The sequence below is a fragment of the Lacerta agilis genome, chromosome 2 (assembly GCF_009819535.1).
Source record: "Lacerta agilis isolate rLacAgi1 chromosome 2, rLacAgi1.pri, whole genome shotgun sequence".
NCBI classification, from domain to species: domain Eukaryota; kingdom Metazoa; phylum Chordata; class Lepidosauria; order Squamata; family Lacertidae; genus Lacerta; species Lacerta agilis.
Window position 1 is genome coordinate 120,580,163 of NC_046313.1, and position 19,332 is coordinate 120,599,494.

Consider the following 19,332-nt stretch of genomic DNA (forward strand, 5'->3'; position numbering starts at 1 on the left):
ATCCATTGCCCCGTGTCCGCTTCTCTGGAGCAGCAGAAAACAACCTTTCTCCCTCCTCTATATGACATCCTTCTATATATTTGAACATGGCTATCATATCACCCCTTAACTTTCTCTTCTCCAGGCTAAACATACCCAGCTCCCTAAGCCGTTCCTCATAAGGCATTGTTTCCAGGCCTTTGACCATTTTGGTTGCCCTCCTCTGGACACGTTCCAGCTTGTCGGTATCCTTCTTGAACTGTGGTGCCCAGAACTGGACACAGTATTCCAGGTGAGGTCTGACCAGAGCAGAATACAGTAGTACTATTACTTCTCTTGATCTAGATGCTATACTCCTATTGATGCAGCCCAGAATTGCATTGGCTTTTTTAGCTGCTGAGCGGTACCCACCCTCTCACTATATATAAGGGTCTGGTGACTTCTGTTTCATTGTATCTAAAGAAGTGTGCATGCACACGAAAGCTCATACCAAAGACAAACTTAGTTGGTCTCTAAGGTGCTACTGGAAGGAATTTTTTTATTTTGTTCCCATCAAAGAATTCATACAGGAAGGAAACCCTATCGGTGCTTAGAATGAGGAAAGAGCTTCAGCCAGGGGATCCATCTCGCTTCCGATCAAAGAATTCATACAGGGGGGAAACCATATCAATGCTTAGAATGTGGAAAGAGTTTCAATTAGAAGGAAAGTCTCACAGCCCATCAAAGAATTCATACAGAGGGAAAACCAAAAAGGAAAAGAAATAAAGCAAAAATTATTAAACACAATTGTATAGAAAACAGAAAGGAGGGGGGAGAATAACTAAAAATACCCTTTATCACATTTGTATTATATCATTCGGCTCCCCCAGCTCTCCCCTGGGTGCCCCCCTCTTCTCCCTTTCTCCCACCCCGAGAGGTCCTTCCTTCCCTGAGTTCCTTGCAAGTCGCTCCTACCTCCAGCTCTCCTTTTCCTATGTGTGTCCTCCTTAATTCAAAATAAAGTAATCTTAATATAAAACATACAAAAAATAGATGAAAAGGAAACTCATCTCCATCTGAAAATCATCTGTTGCAACAGTTATTCAGAATATGCACTCGAGAATAAACCCAGCTGAATTTCGTATCCAGCCTTTTCCTCCCCTTCTGCAAGATGACACTTTCCCCACATTTCCCTCCCTAGCCCAGCCTTCAAATCTTAATCGCTCAGACTGTTCAATATTCCCTTTCCTCCTACGGGATCATAGCTTGTGTTGTTCACCGTTTCAGGAGTTGCATTGCATCCCCTTTGCTGGCTGTACATTTTTCTCTGCCGACCATCCCCACGCCAGCTCAGCCCAACCTTGTCTTTCCCTCCTCCTGTTCTTCCCTCTCCTCCTCAACACAACCACCTGCCTCTCCCAGCGACTCCTTCCCAGCTTATGACCCACACATTCCCCTTGGTCTCTTTTTCTGGGTCTTCAATGCCAAGGTGCTCCATGTCTGGATGGAGAGCAGAGCTGCAGAAGCTTCTTTGGAGCGGATGCATCTGGATCCCAATAAATCACGCAGAGGCAAAGTTCATTGGCAAAAGAAGAACTTTCTACTACAGGTTTTTCAGCTTCGTTACTGGAAAAAAAACTTCAGGAAACTTAGCAGATGTAGTGTTATTTTCTTTCTTTTTTAAAAAAAATTACTAAATTTAATGCAGATACCAAAAGAAAAATTACAAATAAACCTCGGTGACACAGGTGGCACTGTGGGTTAAACCACAGAGCCTAGGGCTTGCTGATCAGAAGGTCGGCAGTTCAAATCCCCGTGACGGGGTGAGCTCCTGTTGCTTGGTCCCTGCTCCTGCCAACCTAGCAGTTTGAAAGCACGTCAAAGTGCAAGTAGATAAATGGGTACCACTCCGGCGGGAAGTTAAATGGCTTTTTGGTGCGCTGCTCTGGATCACCAGAAGCGGCTTAGTCATGCTGGCCACATGACCTGGAAGCTGTACGCTGGCTCCCTCGGCCACTAAAGCGAGATGAGTGCTGCAACCCCACAGTCGGTCCCTTTACCTTACAAATAAACCTTATAAAATAAAATACAAATACAAATAATTACATAAGAAGATAATCATACCACCCATTCCCCCTATCCCACCCACCACCTTATCATAAACTTATAATCTAATTTAACATATATTAAACTAAAATGCTACTTCCTATGCTAGACTTTGTTTTACATATGTTGTCTTTTTTGTTGTGTTGTTATTCTTTATTTTATAATATAGTTTATATTTATTTTGTTTTATTCTTTCCCCCCTTACAAGCTTTGTCATATACAAATCATAATTTCTGTCTCTGAACAATGTTTCTTTGTATATTCCTTCACACATTCCCAATTCTTTAACAAACTTTGTTTTGATTGTCCTCTAAGTGCTGTCAACTTTGCTGTTTCTGTGTAGTACATTTTAGAATTTTGTTTATAAACTTTAGCCAGTTTTTCAGGCGTTAAATACTAATGATATATCACCTTCATTAGATTCTCTCATCGTGTAACACGTGGTAAATTTAATATTGATTTTCCACAATTGTTCCCACTGCTCTAGCATTAAATTGTAGCCCAGATCCTGAACCCACTTTATCATGACTTCTTTGACAGTTTCAGCTTTAAGCTCCCATTCTAGGAGTACATCATATATCTTTGATAAGATTTTTTTTGTTACTTTGTAATAATTCCTTTTGTAATATTGAACTTGGGGTCCCAGGAGCCTTTTCTGGTTGGCCCTCGCTTGTTCCTCCCCCTCAGGCGGTAGTTCACCAGGTGAAGTCGCTCCTACTCCTGATCCCCGCGGGTCTCGGGGGGCCACTGGAGCCCAGTGCTAGGACTCTGGTGGAAGTGGCTGAACTGGGGTCCTCCCATTCCAGCCCAGAAAAGAAAGAGGGAGCTCTCAGAAGAGGAAGCCATTGCGGAGAAGAACCAGACTTGGCTGTCCTCTGCTGAGGGTCTCCTGTCTTCTAGCGCTTACTCTTGGGGTGAACAATGAAGTGGTCTGGGGGGTCAAACTCCCTCCACCTCTTATTATTGCTGTTATCATTCTCCTCCTTCAGCATCAGAGACAGAGAGGACCTTTCCCTCCTGGCCCCCTTTACCTGTCCTGGCGCAGAACCTGGACGATCCCCCAAGGCCGCTTGCATCTCCCAATGGAGAGGGCTCCTCCATTGGGCCAACATGGCGAGGAGAGAGGCTGCCCTGTGGAGGCCAAGCCATCATGGGAGGAAGGCGGCACCCAACAGTGCTGCCTTCCTTCAGCCGGGAGGAGAGACCCTGAGAGTGTGGGACCCCCGAGGCCCACTGGGAAGCCATGGAGTCTCTGGGAGCGGCTGGAGCCTCCGGAAGAAACAAAATGGCGTTCCCGCTTTTTCGGGAAAGGGCGGGAGATGCCATCTCCTGGACCTGCCACCTCCGTGGGCTCCTGGGCCTGCCTGGCCATTGGGGGGGGGAATCCAGCTGCCCCCAAACAATGGAGGGAGAAGGGGAAGGAGAAATGAAGGAGAAGCTGGGAGGGGGAGCAGCCAAGAGGGAAACTCAGGGGAAAAACTTCCTCAGGAAAGTGGGCCTGAACGGGTATTGGCCAGCTGTGCAATGGAGAGGCTTCTGATTGGTCCATACCTGCTCTGGGGTGGGAAATGAGCCCGGTATAAACTGGTTTTCTGGCAGGAAACAGGGAAAGAGTGGCAGGTGTCCCTCTTGCTTTGAACTGCAGTCGGGCAACCAGCTGCGTCCGTAACAGGGACAAGCCAAGCTCAGCGCCACCTCCACCCCCCTCCCCACCTTAAAAATCACTATTTTGAAAAGAAATGTGAAGAAATCAGTACCTCCAGCATCTTATTTTTCCCTTGGTTTTCTGGGAGGGCTTTTCTTAGCCCACCCCCACCCCCAATTCAAAATAAGGGCTGGCCGGCTGGAGACCCTTCCCCCTGACCACCTTATCGTTATTTAGCGGCATCCCAGTTATATGTATTCCCCTTTCCCCAAAAGTTGCTCCAGGGAGTTCTCCTCGGCCTTTGACCCATGTTGACCCTGGAGTGTCCTGGGGAACCTTCTGCCACTAGAGTCAGACTCAGGCGCCTTCTCCCAGGCAGCCCATTCAGAAGACACCCCCCACAAGGGAAGGCTCCCCTTGAGCTGGTTTTAAACTGTTTGTTGTGTTATTATGTCTGTTTTTCTTGTGGTATATTTTTCAGATACCACTTCTATCAGTTTTAATAATCCATCTTTTGAGAATGTTTAGACTAAGAGACAGGGACTGACTGGCCCCAGGTTTGCAACGTCCAAAATGGAAAGGCAGAGCAGAGCAGGGTCCTCAAAACAGCCTCAGGGCGTTGGGATTGGGACCAAGCCGACCCCTCTGACCCATGAGATCCCAGCTCAGGACAACCTTGGCAACAGGGGAGCTTCCTGCCCTGCTGCAGGGGGTCAGACTAGAGGGCCCTTGGGGGTCCCGCCCAACACTACAAATTGATCTTTCGAAGGGGAAACCATCTTTCAGCTGATCCTCACTGGTTTGCGTGAACAAAAACCTCTGCCAAGTTTCCTTTGATAATGCGATTTATTTCCTTCATGGGTGATATGTCTTCCCTTTGCAGAGGGGTGCAGAAGACCCCCCCCTCTCTCAGCCTCTGCCAGCATCTTCAGGGGCGGGGCAGCAAACATCTGAACGGTCAGGATGGTGGCAGGCAGTTCGCGTGGAGCGTGAAGAGATACCTAGGACTCTGCTGGCAAGGAGAGGGTGGACTACATGGTCCCTGGTGGGCCCTTCCAGCTCCCGCATTATACACTTCTTTGGCTGGGGGGGACTCAGGAGGGTGGAAGTCGCATTATGGGGTGCCTTAGACCCTTTTGCCTGCAGGAGACGGCCTGCCTCTGAACAGACAGGCAGAACTCCGACCGGTGAAGCAGCTCCCCTATGTCCCTCAAGGCTCATCTAGCCCAGCCCCTGCAATTCGATGAGGGAGGGGTACAGCCCACACCCAGATTCCTCAAGCTGTGTGTGTGTGGGGGGGTGCAGTTGCTTTGGGGGGCAGGAAGAAGACGAGGGGAGTGGGAGTCCTTGATGGGGGCCGCAAAAATTATTCCTCGAGGGTGGGGCTGCAGCTGAGCTCTCCCTCCGCCTCTCGCCAGACTTCGTTGCGCCTGTTGAAAATCTCCATGGGGCTGTGGGGAGGGGGCAGAAAGAGGGGTAGGTGAGCTCCAGGAAGAGGGGGTTCTGAACCCCTTCCCTTGTGCAACGAGGAGACACAGCCCCCCCCCCCAATCCCAGTAGGAAGTCAGGGTGCCCTCATCACAAAGACCCTGCCAGGTGGGCAGTGCTGGGCGTCAGCGGTACCACCCACCGAGCCCAATGGCCCCGGGAGGGTTTGAACCCTGGTCTCCTGGGAGACCACTCTAACCACTAGGTCATCCTAGCCCTTCGGTCCTGTTTGCTCTCCCCCCCCCCCCCCGCAGCCAGCGGCCATTCAGAGGCAGCCCCCCTGCTAGGACCCGATGCTGGACCGAGATCCCTCTCTCCTCCTGGCAGGCGTCTGATATCTTGAGGCTGCGAGTTCCGCAGGTCAGTCCACGCAGCCCCTCCCCTCTCACCTGTTGTAGCCAGCGGTGTAGTGCCGTCCGGCCTGCAGGGGGCGCCCGTGCGCGCTCAGCTGCCCGTCCAGGTACTGCAGCTGCGCCAAGCGGTTGGTGTCCGTCATCCAGCCGCCGAAGACGCGCGCGTAGACGCGCAGCTCCGGCAAGCGCTCCACGAAGACCTGGCGCCGAGGAGGGAGGAGGAAAAGCGCAGCTCAGTCCGGAGAGCAGCCGCCACGGGGGTCCAGACTTGAGGGGTGGGGTGGGGTGGGGTCTGCCATGGGCAGAATAAGGGAAGCGGGGCGACCGCTTTGCCCCCTCTTACCGTCTCCTCGGTGGGGGCGGGCGGGTCCCCCCGAAAGGCCTCCGGCAGCATGAAGTAGATCTCGAACTCGCGGCTCTCAGGGTCATCCCGGACTCGGGTCAGCACCGGGCCGGTCATGGGGATGTGGACCCCTTTTTTGAGCGGGGAAGGGGGAGAAGAGTCACAGAGGGAGGGGACGCCCTGAACAAGCATGCGCCTTCCCTCTCCACAATCCTGGGTTCCCCACCATGGCGGGAGAAGGCGCCCCCTTTCCTGCCTGTGCTGCTTTTAAGGGGGGGGCTTCCACATCTGCCCCCTTGAGCCCCGGCCTCCTCCCTCCCCCCCTTGCGTGTGCTTTTCATTAATTGCACAGGACACTTCCTCACCTGTCTATTTTCCTGGCGGGGGTCGGGGGGGTGAAAAGAGGCAGCAAAAGCAGGAAGGTCCACTTGGCGTGGGGGGAGGCCGAGCAGCGGTGGGGGGGGGCTCTCCTGGTTCGGAAGCCACCCCATCCTCCCGCCCCCCTCCAGCGGCTCCTGCTTTATGAGCTGGATCAGGCATAGGCAACCTTCGGCCCTCCTACAACTCCCATGATCCCTAGCTAACAGGACCAGTGGTCAGGGATGATGGGAATTGTAGTCCAAAACATCTGGAGGGCCGAAGGTTGCCTATGCCTGAGCTGGATGGATTTTTTTGCGGGGTGTGTGTGTGTCTTGAAGGAGCCATTTCTTAGCCTCTTGTCCATCCCAGCCTTTCCTTGGGATCCAGGAGCCTGGAGGCATTATAGGGGGGAAGGGGGAGAGCCAAGGGTAACCCCCCCCCCCCGGCCACCCCTTTGGCTCCTCCGCCCGGCATCCCAAGCCCCATTCGCAGAGCCCAGCCTCCCGCGGAGGGAAAAGGTTTAACTTCCAGGCGCTACAAGAGTCTTCCAGAGTTTTTGCGTAATGGACCCTCCAGTCGCAGAGGCAGTCTATCTCGGAACACACCAGGCAGTGCCAGGGGGCTCCTCCTTTTTGGGGGGGGCGGTGAAGTGCATCTGGCTGGACCTGCCCTCCGCCAGGGGCTTCGCAGCTTGTGGGAGCGGAGGCGGTTTTCCCACAGCCGAGCCTTCTGCACACGCCCCGAGGCTCCCTTACCCGCCGCGTTTTTCCCTTGGATGTAGCGGAAGAGCCGCCAGAAGCCGTGGATCAGGGCCGGGAGGTAAGCCGAGCCGTCGTTGATGCGGGTCGCCACCCAGACGGAGGGCGGGTAGAGCCGAGCCTGGTAAGGGGGCAGGGGGAATTAAGATGCACCCCACGACAGAATAAGGGGGGTTGGGGTTGGGACGGGGCGGAGGGGGCCGCTCACCTCATAGCCGGAGCCGTTGCAGACGAGCGTGTAGGAGAAGCACTCGCGGCCTTTCTTGCAGGGAGACACTTCCCTGGAAAAGGGGGGGGGTTGAATGTGCGGGGGAGGGAGGAAGCCCCCCCCTCCTGCATTTGCATCCAACCTTTCCGCCAGGTGACAACACGTGGTTTCTTCAGAACAGCCCTGCAAGGTAAGCTAGGCTGGGAGAGAGAGTGACGGGCCCCCCAAGGAGCCTCATCCTGGAGGGGAGGGCTCTCCTTCTTGGGAGGTTTCTAAGCAGAGGCTGAATGGCCATCTGTCAGGGATGCTTGAGCTGAGATCCCTGCCATGAACGGGGTTGGGCTAGATGACCCCCGGGGGTCCCTCCCAACTCTCTGCCATTCTGTGACCCTAGGAGAAGGGACTGGAATCCAGGTCTTCAGCATAAGTTCCCAAAATGGGTGATAGCGCCGCCCCCTGGTGGGGTCGGGACACGACCTGGCCAGAGGAGGGCAAATGACTCTCTAGAAAGCTGGTATCACGAAGCAGGGAGGGGGGTACGATTAGCTGCCGGGCTAGATGACCCAGGGGGGTCCCTTTCAAGGATTCTGGGGGGCAATACGCCAATCCCCCCCCTCCAGCTTACCTCTCTTCGCAGGCGCCAAACCTCACCAGGAGGAGCAGCAGCAGAGGGGCAGCTTTAGTGTGCAGCATTGCTGGGATGGGGGCTAGAGAAGGAGAGACCCCCCCCCACGGGTTAGGAGACCCAGCGCGGAGGCGCAGACCCAGAACCCCTTCCTCCCTGAGCAGAGCAACCCCCCCAGGCCTCGGTTTGGGAGAGACCTTCCCTGCCCCCCTGAACCCCGACACACCTTCCCTAGATCTGTGGGGCTTCCAGGCAACTCAATTCAGGCAGCCTCCTCTCCTTTTCCTCCGGTGGAAGATGCTCCCATCACACCCACCCCGAATTTAAGGCATTTTGTGATCCCGCCCTGGGGAGGGGGTCGGTTACAAAACTCTCCTCCTCCTCCCCCAGGATCCCCTGGCGCAATCCCAGGAATGCAGCCTTGTGTAACGGGGAGTTTTGTAAGCTGGAAAACAACAACACGCTGGGGCCTGGCCTGCGCTGGGTTAGCAGAGTTTGGGCCGCTGCCTGTCAGGGGTGCTTTGGCCCAGCGGAGCCCCTATGTGGACAGGGATAACCTAAATTTGGATACAGGTAGGTAGCCATGTTGGCCTGCCATAGTCAAAACAAAATAAAATAGAAAATTCTTTCCAGTAGCACCTTAGAGACCAACTAAGTTTGTTCTTGGTATGAGCTTTCGTGTGCATGCACACTTCTTCAAATTTGGATGTCTATGCTCCGCTGATCTCTAGGTTGGATTACTGCAATGTGTTCCTATATGGCGCTGCCTCTGAAGACGGTTCTGAAACTTCAGCTGGCACAGAATTGAACAGCCAGGTTGCATCTCACTCGGATTCTGGTCCAACTGCACTGGCTGCCCATTAGTTTCAGGGCCTAATTCAAAGTGCTGGTTTTGACCTCGAAAGCCTGAAAGGGCTCAGGATGCCAACACCTCAAGGACTGCCTCCTCCCATATAAGGCTGCCAGATTTCAAAATCTGGACACAGTCATGGAGCTGTTTTTGCCAAAGGAGTTGATTTTTTATTTTTTTGCAGAATGAAGACTTGGAGCTCTTTTTAAGGAAGTCTGCCCAAATCGACGTGGGTTGCCATAAACCTGGATTTTCCCGGACATTTAAGTGATTTACACCCAGACACTTTTTCCTGATGGCCGAATCCCAGCTCTGGCCAGGAAATTCCAGACATATGGCAAGCCGCCCCCCCATGTGAACTGACCCGGACGCTGTGACCATCCTCTGGAGCCCTTCTTTGTTTGCCTCCTCCATGAGGTCCAGAAGGCAGCAACTGGAGAACAGGGCTGTCTCTGCAATGCCCCCCCCCGCACTTCTGGGATGTCCCCCCCCCCGGAGGTCCTTTGTTGGAGGGGCAGCTATTGTTTTGTTTCATGTATTTTGTGTTTTCATCTTGTATCTTTATGCTCTGAACCGCCCTGAGAAGTACAGATGAAGGGTGGTATACAAATTTAATAAATAAGCAAAACAAGTAAAGAATCTCTATGCAGTTGTGTTATGCTTTAGCCGAGAGCCCTGCCTTCATAGAATTGTAGAATTTGGACGGACTCTACGGGGGTCATCTAGTCCAATTCCCTGCCAAATCTTTTGGAATCTTTTGCCCAATGTGGGGCTCAAACCCACAACCCTGAGATTAAGAATCTCACCCTCTACCAATGAGCAGGGGGTTGGGCTAGATGACCCTTGGGGATCCCTTCCAGCTCTACAATTCTAGGGTTCTACAGACACCAGCCTCTTGGTGGTGAGGATGGAGGTTCCCAAAGGGCAGTAGGGTTGGGGATGACAACTGGGAAGCTGGCGTAGAAATATACAAACTGTGGTTGGGGCCACAAAAGAGATCAATAAATATTTATAGAGAAGGTTCAGTTTCTTTGTTTTTTTGTTAAAAAAAAAAGAGAGAGACTCAAATGAAGTTAAGTTACAAAAATCTCAAAGGTAAATGGAGGCAGACAGAACAAGATGTGCAGATAAACAGCATAACTCTGGGAATGGCAATGCAGGGGAAAGTGTTCTGCACCTCATGTTCCCCTAGAGGAGCCATAAAATGGGGGGCAGAAAGAGGCTTCCCCCACCCCACAATTATTACAAAGGTCCTGGTCTTCCCCCTTTCATTGGGGATACAATTTGAATTTCACAGACACACACACAAAGACATGTTGGTTGGTGGTGCTCAGCTCAGAGTTGCCACCTTTTCTGACCGCTGGGTGCTCCTCTGCTGGGTTTCTGGTGGGGGGGGTGTCCTTGCTCAGCTGGAGACTTGAGCCCCCTCCCCACCCCTGCCAGGCGGCGTCTTCAACAAAGCACCTGCTCTCCTGAGCCACGGACACCCCCCACCCCCCGCTCTTGGCACCCACAGGACAGACACAAGGGGGGCGGGGGGGAGGAAGGGTGCTGACTGCTACATGACCCCCCCTCCAACTGAGCACATGAAAGGGGAGGGGGTGCGATTTAGTGTTCAGTCCCTCAGGGGAGCCAGATAACCATTGGGGTCCCTTCCAACACTACAACTCTATGGTTCCCTCCTCGCAAGGTGCAGACATGGGGGACACCGACTGAGAACGGAGAAGGTTGGGGGCTGTTTACAAGGATCCTTCCTGGGGGAGACGGCGGCTGCAGAGGACGAGGGGGGGATCAGCCCACTGGTGCTGTCCTGCGCACCCCCTGAAACTCAGCCTGAGGTGGGGGAATGGGGTCCAAGCTTGTCTGAGTGTGCAGGCTGGCTTGGGCTGCCCCCCTGCTCCCCTCTTACATCTTGCTGCTCCCCGCAAAGCCCAGTTCGCTGCGGGGGGACCTCCCGGTGCCCCACTCGGCCTCAGTGCCCATCCGGGAGGGGGATGCTGCCTCCTTCTTGGCGGCTGCCGGGCCGCCCCCTGCGGAGACGCCCGCCCCCCCTCCCAGGCGGTGCCTCCTCTCGCAGTGGCCCTTGTGCCGCATGAAGCTGTCTCGCCACATGAACTTCTTGGCGCAGACGTCGCACTCGTAGGGCTTGAGCCCCGTGTGGGTCTTCATGTGCTCGGTCAGGTGGTGCTTCATCTTGAACTTCTTGTTGCAGACGGGGCAGTCAAAGGGGCGCAGGTTGAGGTGCATGTTGACATGCCGGTCGCGCATGCTCTTGTGCGAGAAGGCCTTGCCGCAGTGGCACATGAAGATCTTGTTGCCGTCGCCCGAGCCGGCCGCCAGCTGCACCGCCCCGTGCTCCACCGGCGCCTGCGGAGGGAACACCACAATCTGGTTGCCCTGCATGTCCATGGGCAGGAGGGCGCCCCGTGCCGCAAAGGGGGCAGCCTCCTCCAGGCCCTCGTAGGCCGAGGGGAAGTCCTCCGAGGACTCGCAGAAGTTCACCTGCTCCTCCAACTTGCCCCCTGAGCCGCCCCCGCTGGGCTCCGTCAGGGTGCGTACATCGCTGATGCTAAGGGCGGCCTCGGGCGCCGGCCCGGCCACCTCCACGGGGTCCTCGTCCTCCTCGCAGGTCAGCACCAGGTCCTCCTGGGAGCGCTCCTTTTTGACGAAGACCCACTGCTTCTGGGGCATGATGCTGGGGCGCACGTAGGCTGGGCGCCGGCCCTCGCTGCTGTCGCTGACGTCATCATCCGTCTCCAGGACGAACTTGCTGCCGCTGGCGAAGGGGTCCGGGCAGCGTGGGGGGCCCTTTTCGGTCTGGAAGATGACCTCCTCGTCGTGGTCGTCCCGCTCTCCTGCTAGCGCCCCCCGCAGCGGGTGGAACTTGCCATGATCGGGGCCCTCACCCGTGTCGCGGGGGCTGAAGTAGTTGCTGCTGCTGGGCGACTGGTTGTCGCTGGTGCGGCTGGAGTGGGCGCGGAAGGAGGAGGACGAAGAGGACGAGGAAGGCCCCAGGAAGGCACCCCGGCGCTCCTTCAGCAGCTCGGTGCACTTGTCCACGATGTGCCACATCTGCAGGACGCTGCCCACCGTCAGGTAGTTGACGATCTCGTCCGAGGCCATGCTCAGCTTGCCCGTGTAGGCCGAGCCCAGCACCGTCTCGAAGGCCACGGGGTCCATGACGCTGGGCAGCACGATGGATGTCATGTTCTTCAGGAGCACCTGGTCGTGGAAGTAGGGCGAGGAGGCGGCCAGCACGGCCCGGTGGGCCCGGAAGACGCGGCCCTGGACATGGATGGCGATGTCGCACAGCTTGCCCTCCACCCGCTGCTGGTTGAGATTCTCCAGCAGGGCGCTGGTGACCTCGGGGAAGTCCACATGGACCATGGGGAGGCCGGAAGAGGCCTCCATGGCGCTGGGGAGAGGGGCCGTCTCCTACGCGGAACAGAATAAAGGACACGGGAAAGGAGCTTGGGTTAGAAGGCTCAGAAAAGGAAGGCGCTTCAACTGATGGCTCTGAGGAGGAACCAAGAGAGTTAATCCCTACGACGACCCTGTGAGGTAGGCCCCCCCCCGATTTCCTAGAATTCTCCTGCTATAGGGCAGCTCTATGAATTAAGTAGGTAAATAAATACGAGGAAAGCAAAATGTCACCCAGAGAAGGATCTGAAATATTTTCCTGTGAGATTTGATGTCAACAGGCAGGGAGTTCCAAAGGGTAGTTGACGCCACTCTGAAAGATTATTATGTGTGTTGAGGCGATCACAGAATCGTAGAGTTGGAAGGGACCCCCAAAGGGTCATCCATTCCAACCCCCTGAAAATCAGGGTCTCGTAGGTAAACTGGTCCCAAATTGCTCAGATCTCTGAGCAGCAAAGGTGTCCTAGGCCTCACTCCCATCAGCAATTGCACTGCAGCATCCTCCCCAAATGCAGCTTCCGGATCCGGCGCGAGGGAAGCCCCACAGAAAGCATTTGGCATAAATGGAGCACATTTACTCAGAAGTAAGGCGCCCCTTCAAGTACATGATGCATGCTTCCACTTGCACGTGCTCCAGATTGTGATATAACATTATTTTATTGCAAGGATTGTGATACATTATTTTATGTAAGTGCAGAGGAACCAGAGCTGCTTGACTTTTATAACTCCCTGGGGCAGCAAGAGGCTGCTCAGACTCTTGGCACGAGAGCCGGTGATTCATTTCGCTGGCAAGAGAGAAGCACTCGGCTCCAAGGCCACCCGGAGCTCTTCCTCTTTCCCAGCCGCTGTGCCTATTCTATTCAGATAAAACCGCCTAAGAGGGTGGGAACTTTGACCTGCTTATCAAAATATTCGTGACAGACCGAGGCCTGTGGAACTCCCTGCCTATTGATATTGCTGGGATCTTTCTGTGGCCTCCTTAAAACACAGTTATTTAAGGAAGCCCATCCAGACAGGCAGAAGCCACATGACTTTCATTTCTTCTTAGTTGCTGTCCATTTCAAACACCTGTCTTTAACCCAGCAATTCTAATATCTAGTTTTATAAGTCAGGGACACCTGTCAGGGGTGCTTCAGCTGTGATTCCTGCATTGCAGGGGGTTGGACCACACGACCCCTTGAGGTCCCTCCCAACCTTACAATACAATTCTAGATTTTTCTAAACCGCTTATAAGAGGGTCGGGTGCTGCTTGCTGCTTTTTAAACAAGCAATTGGGATGTAAAGGTAAAGGTAAAGGGACCCCTGACCTAATTAGGTCCAGTCGTGGATGACTCTGGGGTTGCGGTGCTCATCTCGCTTTACTGGCCGAGGGAGCTGGCGTACAGCTTCCGGGTCATGTGGCCAGCATGACAAAGCCGCTTCTGGCGAACCAGAGCAGCGCAAAGAAACGCTGTTTACCTTCCCGCCAGAGCGGTGCCTATTTATCTACTTGCACTCTGAGGTGCTTTCGAACTGCTAGGTTGGCAGGAGGAGGGACTGAGCAATGGGAGCTCACCCTGTCACAGGGATTCGAACCGCTGACCTTCTGATCGGCAAGCCCTAGGATGTACATTTCATTAAATTAAATTAAATAAAGAAGGGGTCTGAGTCCCGGGTAACACCATTGTCAACCCACTCCCTTGGGGTAAGGTCATTGTTTTTCTGTGTTGTGCGGTATATTATGAATTGTGACTTGCTGTTCTTGTTATTGATTATATTTTGTGATTATTTTATTGTATATTATTACATTCTAATGGGTTACTGATTATTAGTTTATTTGCTATAAGTAAAGTGATGTTTTTAGGAGTGCATTGGATCCGATTGTCCTAAGGCTGGTGACCTTTGTTGTATGTTTTGCTGTTTCTCCCGCTCGCAAACCGCCTTGTGCATAAGAATATGGAAAGGCAGTGTACTAATTAAAAATGAAATGGAATGAAAACGGTTCTGCTGAGATGGGCGTTGCTAACAGAGAATCATAGGATTGCCGGCTTTGAAGGGGTGCTGCGCTGATGCTTCTGGGGGGCAGCCGAGATGCCACCCAAATTCCAGCGTTGGAGGGCAGGAGAGGGAGGGGGCTGACCACCTTTGGGGGCAAAAGCCTTTGGGTTTGGTCCCCATTCCTTGTCCCAGGCCTCTCACCCCACCAGAAATTACTGGTAGCAGATCTGCTGAGTCCTGAATGCCAGATCAGTCCACAATGAAACCCCGTTAAGTCATGATCTGATTGTGGGTGAGCAGGCTGCTTGGTTGGGGGAGTCATCTGCGTGGGCCTGGCCCTACCCAGTTGTGCCCACTTGTGTCCCTGAGGGATTGTTGGGGGACCCCAAAATGATAATCCTGGGTGCAGAGGGTACCTCGAGGCTTCACGGCCTCCATGGGTCTCTCTCAGGTGGTCCAACACACCAGGCAAGGCACTCTCTGTATGGGATATTTGGCCCAAATGCTACGAAGGATGGATGAAGATGAGGGGAGGGCAATGCACTCCCTTGTCTGGGCGCTGGCATCCGATACCACTGACCATGGCCGTGGTATCCTCTGGGGAGTGGGAAGTGGGGGAACAGCTCCGTCAGCACCAAGTCCAGAGAGCAGCATGGAGAGGGGGCGTTTTGGCCCCCTGGTGGCTGCGCTCTGGGATGCCGCTGGAAACAAGATCATCTCCAGTCTTTTTAATATCTACATGAAGCTGCTGGCAGCAGTCATGAGGAATCACAGAAGGGACCCCAGGGGTCATCTAGTCCAGCAACCTGCAATGCAGATATCACAGCTAAAACATGCAGGACAGATGGACATTGAACCTCTGTTTTAAAATATCCAAGGAAGCAGGGGCGTAGCAAGAGGGGGCGGAGGGGGCAGGGGGCCCCGGGCAGCGCCCCTGCTGGGGCTGACACATCGGGGCCGGCCCCACCCCCTGGGCTTTTTTTTTACTTTTTTTTAAAATTCTTTTTAGGCTATTTTCAGCGCTGCCGGGGTGGAGCCGCAGGGGTGGCCAGTGAGGGGGGGGTGTCACCCCCCCTCGCTGGCCGCCCCTGCGGCTCCGCCCCGGCAGCGCTGAAAATAGCCCCCCCTTCCAGCGGCGGAGCTCAGCATGGAGGCAAGGGGTGGGCCAGTGAGGTGGGGTGCCACCCCCTCCTCGCTGGCCCGCCCCTTGCCTCTTTGCCGAGCAAGGAACAAGCAGCCGTGGCACGAAGGGGTGCCACGGCCGGCGGCTTGGGGAGTCTCCCGAATCCGCCGCCCGGCACCCCTGGGGGCGGGGCGTCGTGTGTGTCATGACGGCATGATGTACGCACCGCAATGCCCCGCCCTCAGGGGTGCCTCTTGGCTTCCTGCCCCCGGCAGCCAAGGGGCTAGGAACACCCCTGGAAGGAAGGAGAATCCGCCACCTCTTGTGGGAGTCTGTTCCCCTGCCAAACAGCTCTTACTGTCTGAAAGTTTTTCCGTTGTGTTCAGTCACAATCTTCTTTCTTGTAACTTGAAGCCACTGGTTCGAGTGCTACCCACCGGAGCAGGAGAAAACAAACCAGCTCCATCTTCCATGGGACAGCCCTTGAGATCGTATCTCCTCTCCTCTTTTCTAGGCTAAACATTCCCAGCTCCTTCAACCGTTCCCCATAAGGCTTGGTCTCCAGACCCTTGATCATCTTGGTCGCCCTCCTCTGCTCACATTCCAGCTTGTCAACATCCTTCTTAAATTATGGTGCCCAGAATCGGACACAGTATTCCAAGTGTGGTCTGACCAAGGCAGAATAGAGAGGGACTATGACTTCCCTTGATCTGGACACTGTACTTCTGCTGATGCAGCCTAGAAGTTTCAAGCAGTGACCTCTGTATGCGGATGACCCTCAGCTCTGTTTCTCCATAACATCTGAATCGGGAGAGGCCACTGTTTGGATGTAGTGGTGAAATGGATGAGGAAAAACAAGCTGAGCTTGAATCCTGGCAAGGATTGAATCCTGTGGGCAAGGAGCTCCCAGAAACGGGAGCAGGTTCACCGTTTGGATGCTTCTGGATCCAGCCCTGTCCCTGGAGGCTCAGGGAGTCCCTGTGAGCAGAAGGACCTCTGAGCAACTGCAAGTGCTTCGGTGGCGGCCATTCCTGGACTGGGAAGGCCTGGCTACAGCTGCCCATGCATTGGCTACTTCAGGTCAATGCCTTCTCCGTGGGGCTTCCCTTGCAGTTAGTGGAGGATGCTGCAGCACGATTGCTGACAGGAGGGAGGCCTTGCCAGGATATCGCACTTGTGCTCAGAGACATGCCCTGGTCACCAATGTGCTGCTGGGCAGAGTTCAAAATGTTACTATTAGCATATAAAGCCCTAAACAGCTTGGGACCAGTTTATCTGAGAGACTGCCTGACCCCCCCCTCCAATTGACCTGTTTGTTCGTCGGAATTGGCACCTCTGCAGGTGCCACATAACACCCATTTTCTGCATTTGTAAGAATGCAATCATTTAATGCCAAGGCTGCAGCTTTGATTCCCATATGGGGACAGCTGCATATTCCTGCCTTGCTGGCGGTTGGGCTGGAAGATTCCCCCAGGGTCCCTTCCAACTCTACAAGTCTATTTGGTGTGGCAGCAACTGCACTTTGGAACTCCCTGCCTCTTGAGATCTAGCAGGTGCCTGCGAAAAACATTCTTGCTCAGCCAGATTGTGAGAAAGCCCAGGAGATCGTCACCTGTCTAGGGATCTGAACTTCGGCACGTTTCAAAGCAAGGCTGCGATCGCTTCCCTCGATGTTACCGTTTCAGCTTTTGGTACAGGGACAAACAGACCGAGGCGAACCTGCTGCGAATCCCGTCGAAGAAGCCCGGACGACCACCGCCCCCCCAGCTGATTCCGTAGCAGAAGCCTCCCCCCCCCGCAGCCCCGTTTCCGAGAGAGGGCAACCCCCCCCCCCAAAAAAAACCCAGCGGGCGCCTGAATCTGGCGGGCAGATAGACTGCGCCTGCACCTGGAGGCCCCCCAGCTTCTTCTCCGCCGCCCCTGCCGCTTTGTCTGGCCGCGCAAGGGAAAGGGGGCTGCTTCCCCCAATAACCCCCCGCCCTCTGCACGGGCTCAGGAGCAGCGGCCGCCGAGCCCCGCCCCCCGCGCTCTGCACGCGCTCAGAGGCGCCCTCGCCCCGCTGCCCCCCTCCGGCCTTCCTGGCGGGGCGTCGCCCTTCGCGGCCCCGACCCCGCCTCGCTCCCCCCCCCCCTCCGCTCACCCTCCTCGCTCGCAGCCGCCGCGGCCTCTTCCTCCGGCTCGGCTTAAAGGCGCAGCGCCCGCCTCCCGCGTCGCCTTTAAGGCGCGCGCATTTGACGGCCGACGCAAAGCGCGCTCGCAGCGGCGGCGGCGGAGGGGGGCGGGGCGGCGCATGCGCGCTACCACTCGGCTCCCGCTGCGAGGCTCTTTCCGTCGGAGGACGCGAGGCGCAGGGCGGGGCGTCATTTGCATACGATTCGTCATTGAAGCCTCTCGAAAACCCGGCGCTGGAGCAAAACGGGATTCGAGGCTCCATGGAGCTCTCTGGATCTGCTGCCCCAGCAGCTTGGACGGAAAAGGCAGAAGATCGATATAAACGGCAGACGATTTTGTGTGGGTATCAATAATTAGTTCATACAGGTTCAGGTGGGTAGCTGTGTTGGTATGACACAGTCGAAATAAATAGAATTTAAAAAAATATTCTGGTATCTGAAGAAGTATGCATGCACACGAAAACTTATACCCAGAACAGAATTAGTTGGTATCTAAGGTGATACTGGACAATTAAAAAAAGAGAGAATTTTTTTTTAAAGGATCTTTCTAATGGATTTTTAAAGAAATGTGCAGACAGATTTTTTTAATGAAAGTTTTTTTTTCCTTTTTTTAAAAAAGCATTTATTTTGAGTTTCTGCAAGTCATAGTCCAGGGGTCAACCACCTTTTTCAGCTGTGGACTGGTCCACTGACCCTCAAACCATGTGATGGGCCAGACTATATTTTGAAAAAAAATTTGAACAAATTCCTATGCCCCACGAATAACCCAGAGATGAATTTTAAATAAAAGCACACATTCTACTCATGTAAAAACACCAGGCAGGCCCCACAAATAACCCAGAGATGCATTTTAAATAAAAGGACACATTCTACTCATGTAAAAATACACAGATTCCCAGACCATCCAAGGGCAGGATTGAGAAGGCGATTGCACCGCTTCTGGCCCATAGGCCTTAGCTTGCCTACCCGTTATAGTCGGTATTCATAAGAAATGGAGTCTGGATCCTGCAAAAAGGGGTCGTGTGTCCCACCTGTCCTGGGAGGAGATCCACTTTATGAAGGTCTGACTGTATGGCCCTTGGGGATACCAACTCCCCTATTCCATCCCCTATTCCGTTCCGACCCAAAGACTTAAGAGCATCTCCCGCCACATCAACCACCTCTGGGCCCCGCAATGAGCAGGGGGTCTTGGCCAAAGGACTGCCCCCTAGGAACCCCGCAGCAGGGCCTTCTTGGGGGTGGCTCCCTGGCAGGGTCTGGAAGGCACTCCCTGCCCAGGCCCCTCCGCCTTCCCTTGCTAGTAACCTCAGGTCAGGCAGAGGGAGAGCTTGGCCAGGAGAGTAGATGTTTCGTCTCTGGGTTGTGGGTTTGAGACTCATGTGGGCTGAAAGATTCCTTCAGGGGAAACCCGGAATACCCCGTCTTTTTTTTCAGTATTGTAAAACTGTCCTCTGAGTCCCTGAAGTAGAGTAGGATTATAAACTGCCTTTCGTCACCACAGTAAGGGGCTAAACCCACTCCCCCGGGGGGGGGGGTAATAATAACAATTATTATATACTGTATATATACTGTTATATACAATAACAATTATTATATACCATATTTTTCGCTCCATAAGACACACTTTTTTTTCTTCCCAAAAAGTAAGCGGAAATGTCTGTGCATCTTATGGAGCGAATGTGTGGTCCCTGGAGCCGAATTGCCCAGGGGCCAAAAGCAGATCGTTTTTTTTTTTTTACAAAGAGAGAAGGGGGTGTTGAAAGGAAGCCGCTGAACAGCTGATCAGCAAGCGATCGGGAGAGAGATAAGGCTCCCTTTCCACCCCGCCCCCTTGCCCAGGCCTCCATTGTTGAATGTTCTGCAGAAGAGGCTGTTTATCAGGTGGGCTCACTTTCCTTTCCTAGAGAAGCTGCAGAACTGAGAGTTGAACCCCATAAAAATGGGGCT

At 54.1% G+C, this 19,332-nt stretch overlaps 2 protein-coding genes across 2 annotated transcripts; both read right to left on the minus strand.

The window, feature by feature from the left end:
• Positions 1 to 4,536: 4,536 nt before the first annotated feature.
• LOC117042285 (heme-binding protein 2-like) lies at positions 4,537 to 8,158 on the minus strand. The gene is made up of 7 exons (XM_033141816.1): positions 8,071 to 8,158; positions 7,845 to 7,926; positions 7,220 to 7,292; positions 7,009 to 7,132; positions 5,894 to 6,024; positions 5,587 to 5,750; positions 4,537 to 5,160 (listed from the first exon to the last, which is right to left on the minus strand). Exons 2-7 carry the CDS (start codon positions 7,910 to 7,912, stop codon positions 5,076 to 5,078), a joined length of 645 nt encoding a protein of 214 aa, XP_032997707.1. The 5' UTR covers positions 7,913 to 7,926; positions 8,071 to 8,158; the 3' UTR covers positions 4,537 to 5,075.
• A 2,411-nt stretch (positions 8,159 to 10,569) lies between these two features.
• On the minus strand, positions 10,570 to 17,421 carry ZBTB22 (zinc finger and BTB domain containing 22). Its single transcript, XM_033141817.1, has 2 exons — positions 17,355 to 17,421; positions 10,570 to 12,129 (listed from the first exon to the last, which is right to left on the minus strand). The coding sequence occupies exon 2, from the start codon at positions 12,103 to 12,105 to the stop codon at positions 10,600 to 10,602; it is 1,506 nt and encodes a 501-aa protein (XP_032997708.1). The 5' UTR covers positions 12,106 to 12,129; positions 17,355 to 17,421; the 3' UTR covers positions 10,570 to 10,599.
• Positions 17,422 to 19,332: the final 1,911 nt, after the last annotated feature.

What these genes read in the sequence shown, in the direction of transcription:
- LOC117042285 (XM_033141816.1), bottom strand. Translation starts at nt 7,912, where the DNA reads ATGCTGCACACTAAAGCTGCCCCTCTGCTGCTGCTCCTCCTGGTGAGG. An exon ending in TTTGGCGCCTGCGAAGAGAG is followed by an intron (nt 7,293 to 7,844) that starts GTAAGCTGGAGG and finishes CCCCTTTTCCAG; the next exon opens with GGAAGTGTCTCCCTGCAAGA. An exon ending in CCGCCCCCACCGAGGAGACG is followed by an intron (nt 5,751 to 5,893) that starts GTAAGAGGGGGC and finishes CCTCGGCGCCAG; the next exon opens with GTCTTCGTGGAGCGCTTGCC.
- ZBTB22 (XM_033141817.1), bottom strand. Translation starts at nt 12,105, where the DNA reads ATGGAGGCCTCTTCCGGCCTCCCCATGGTCCATGTGGACTTCCCCGAG.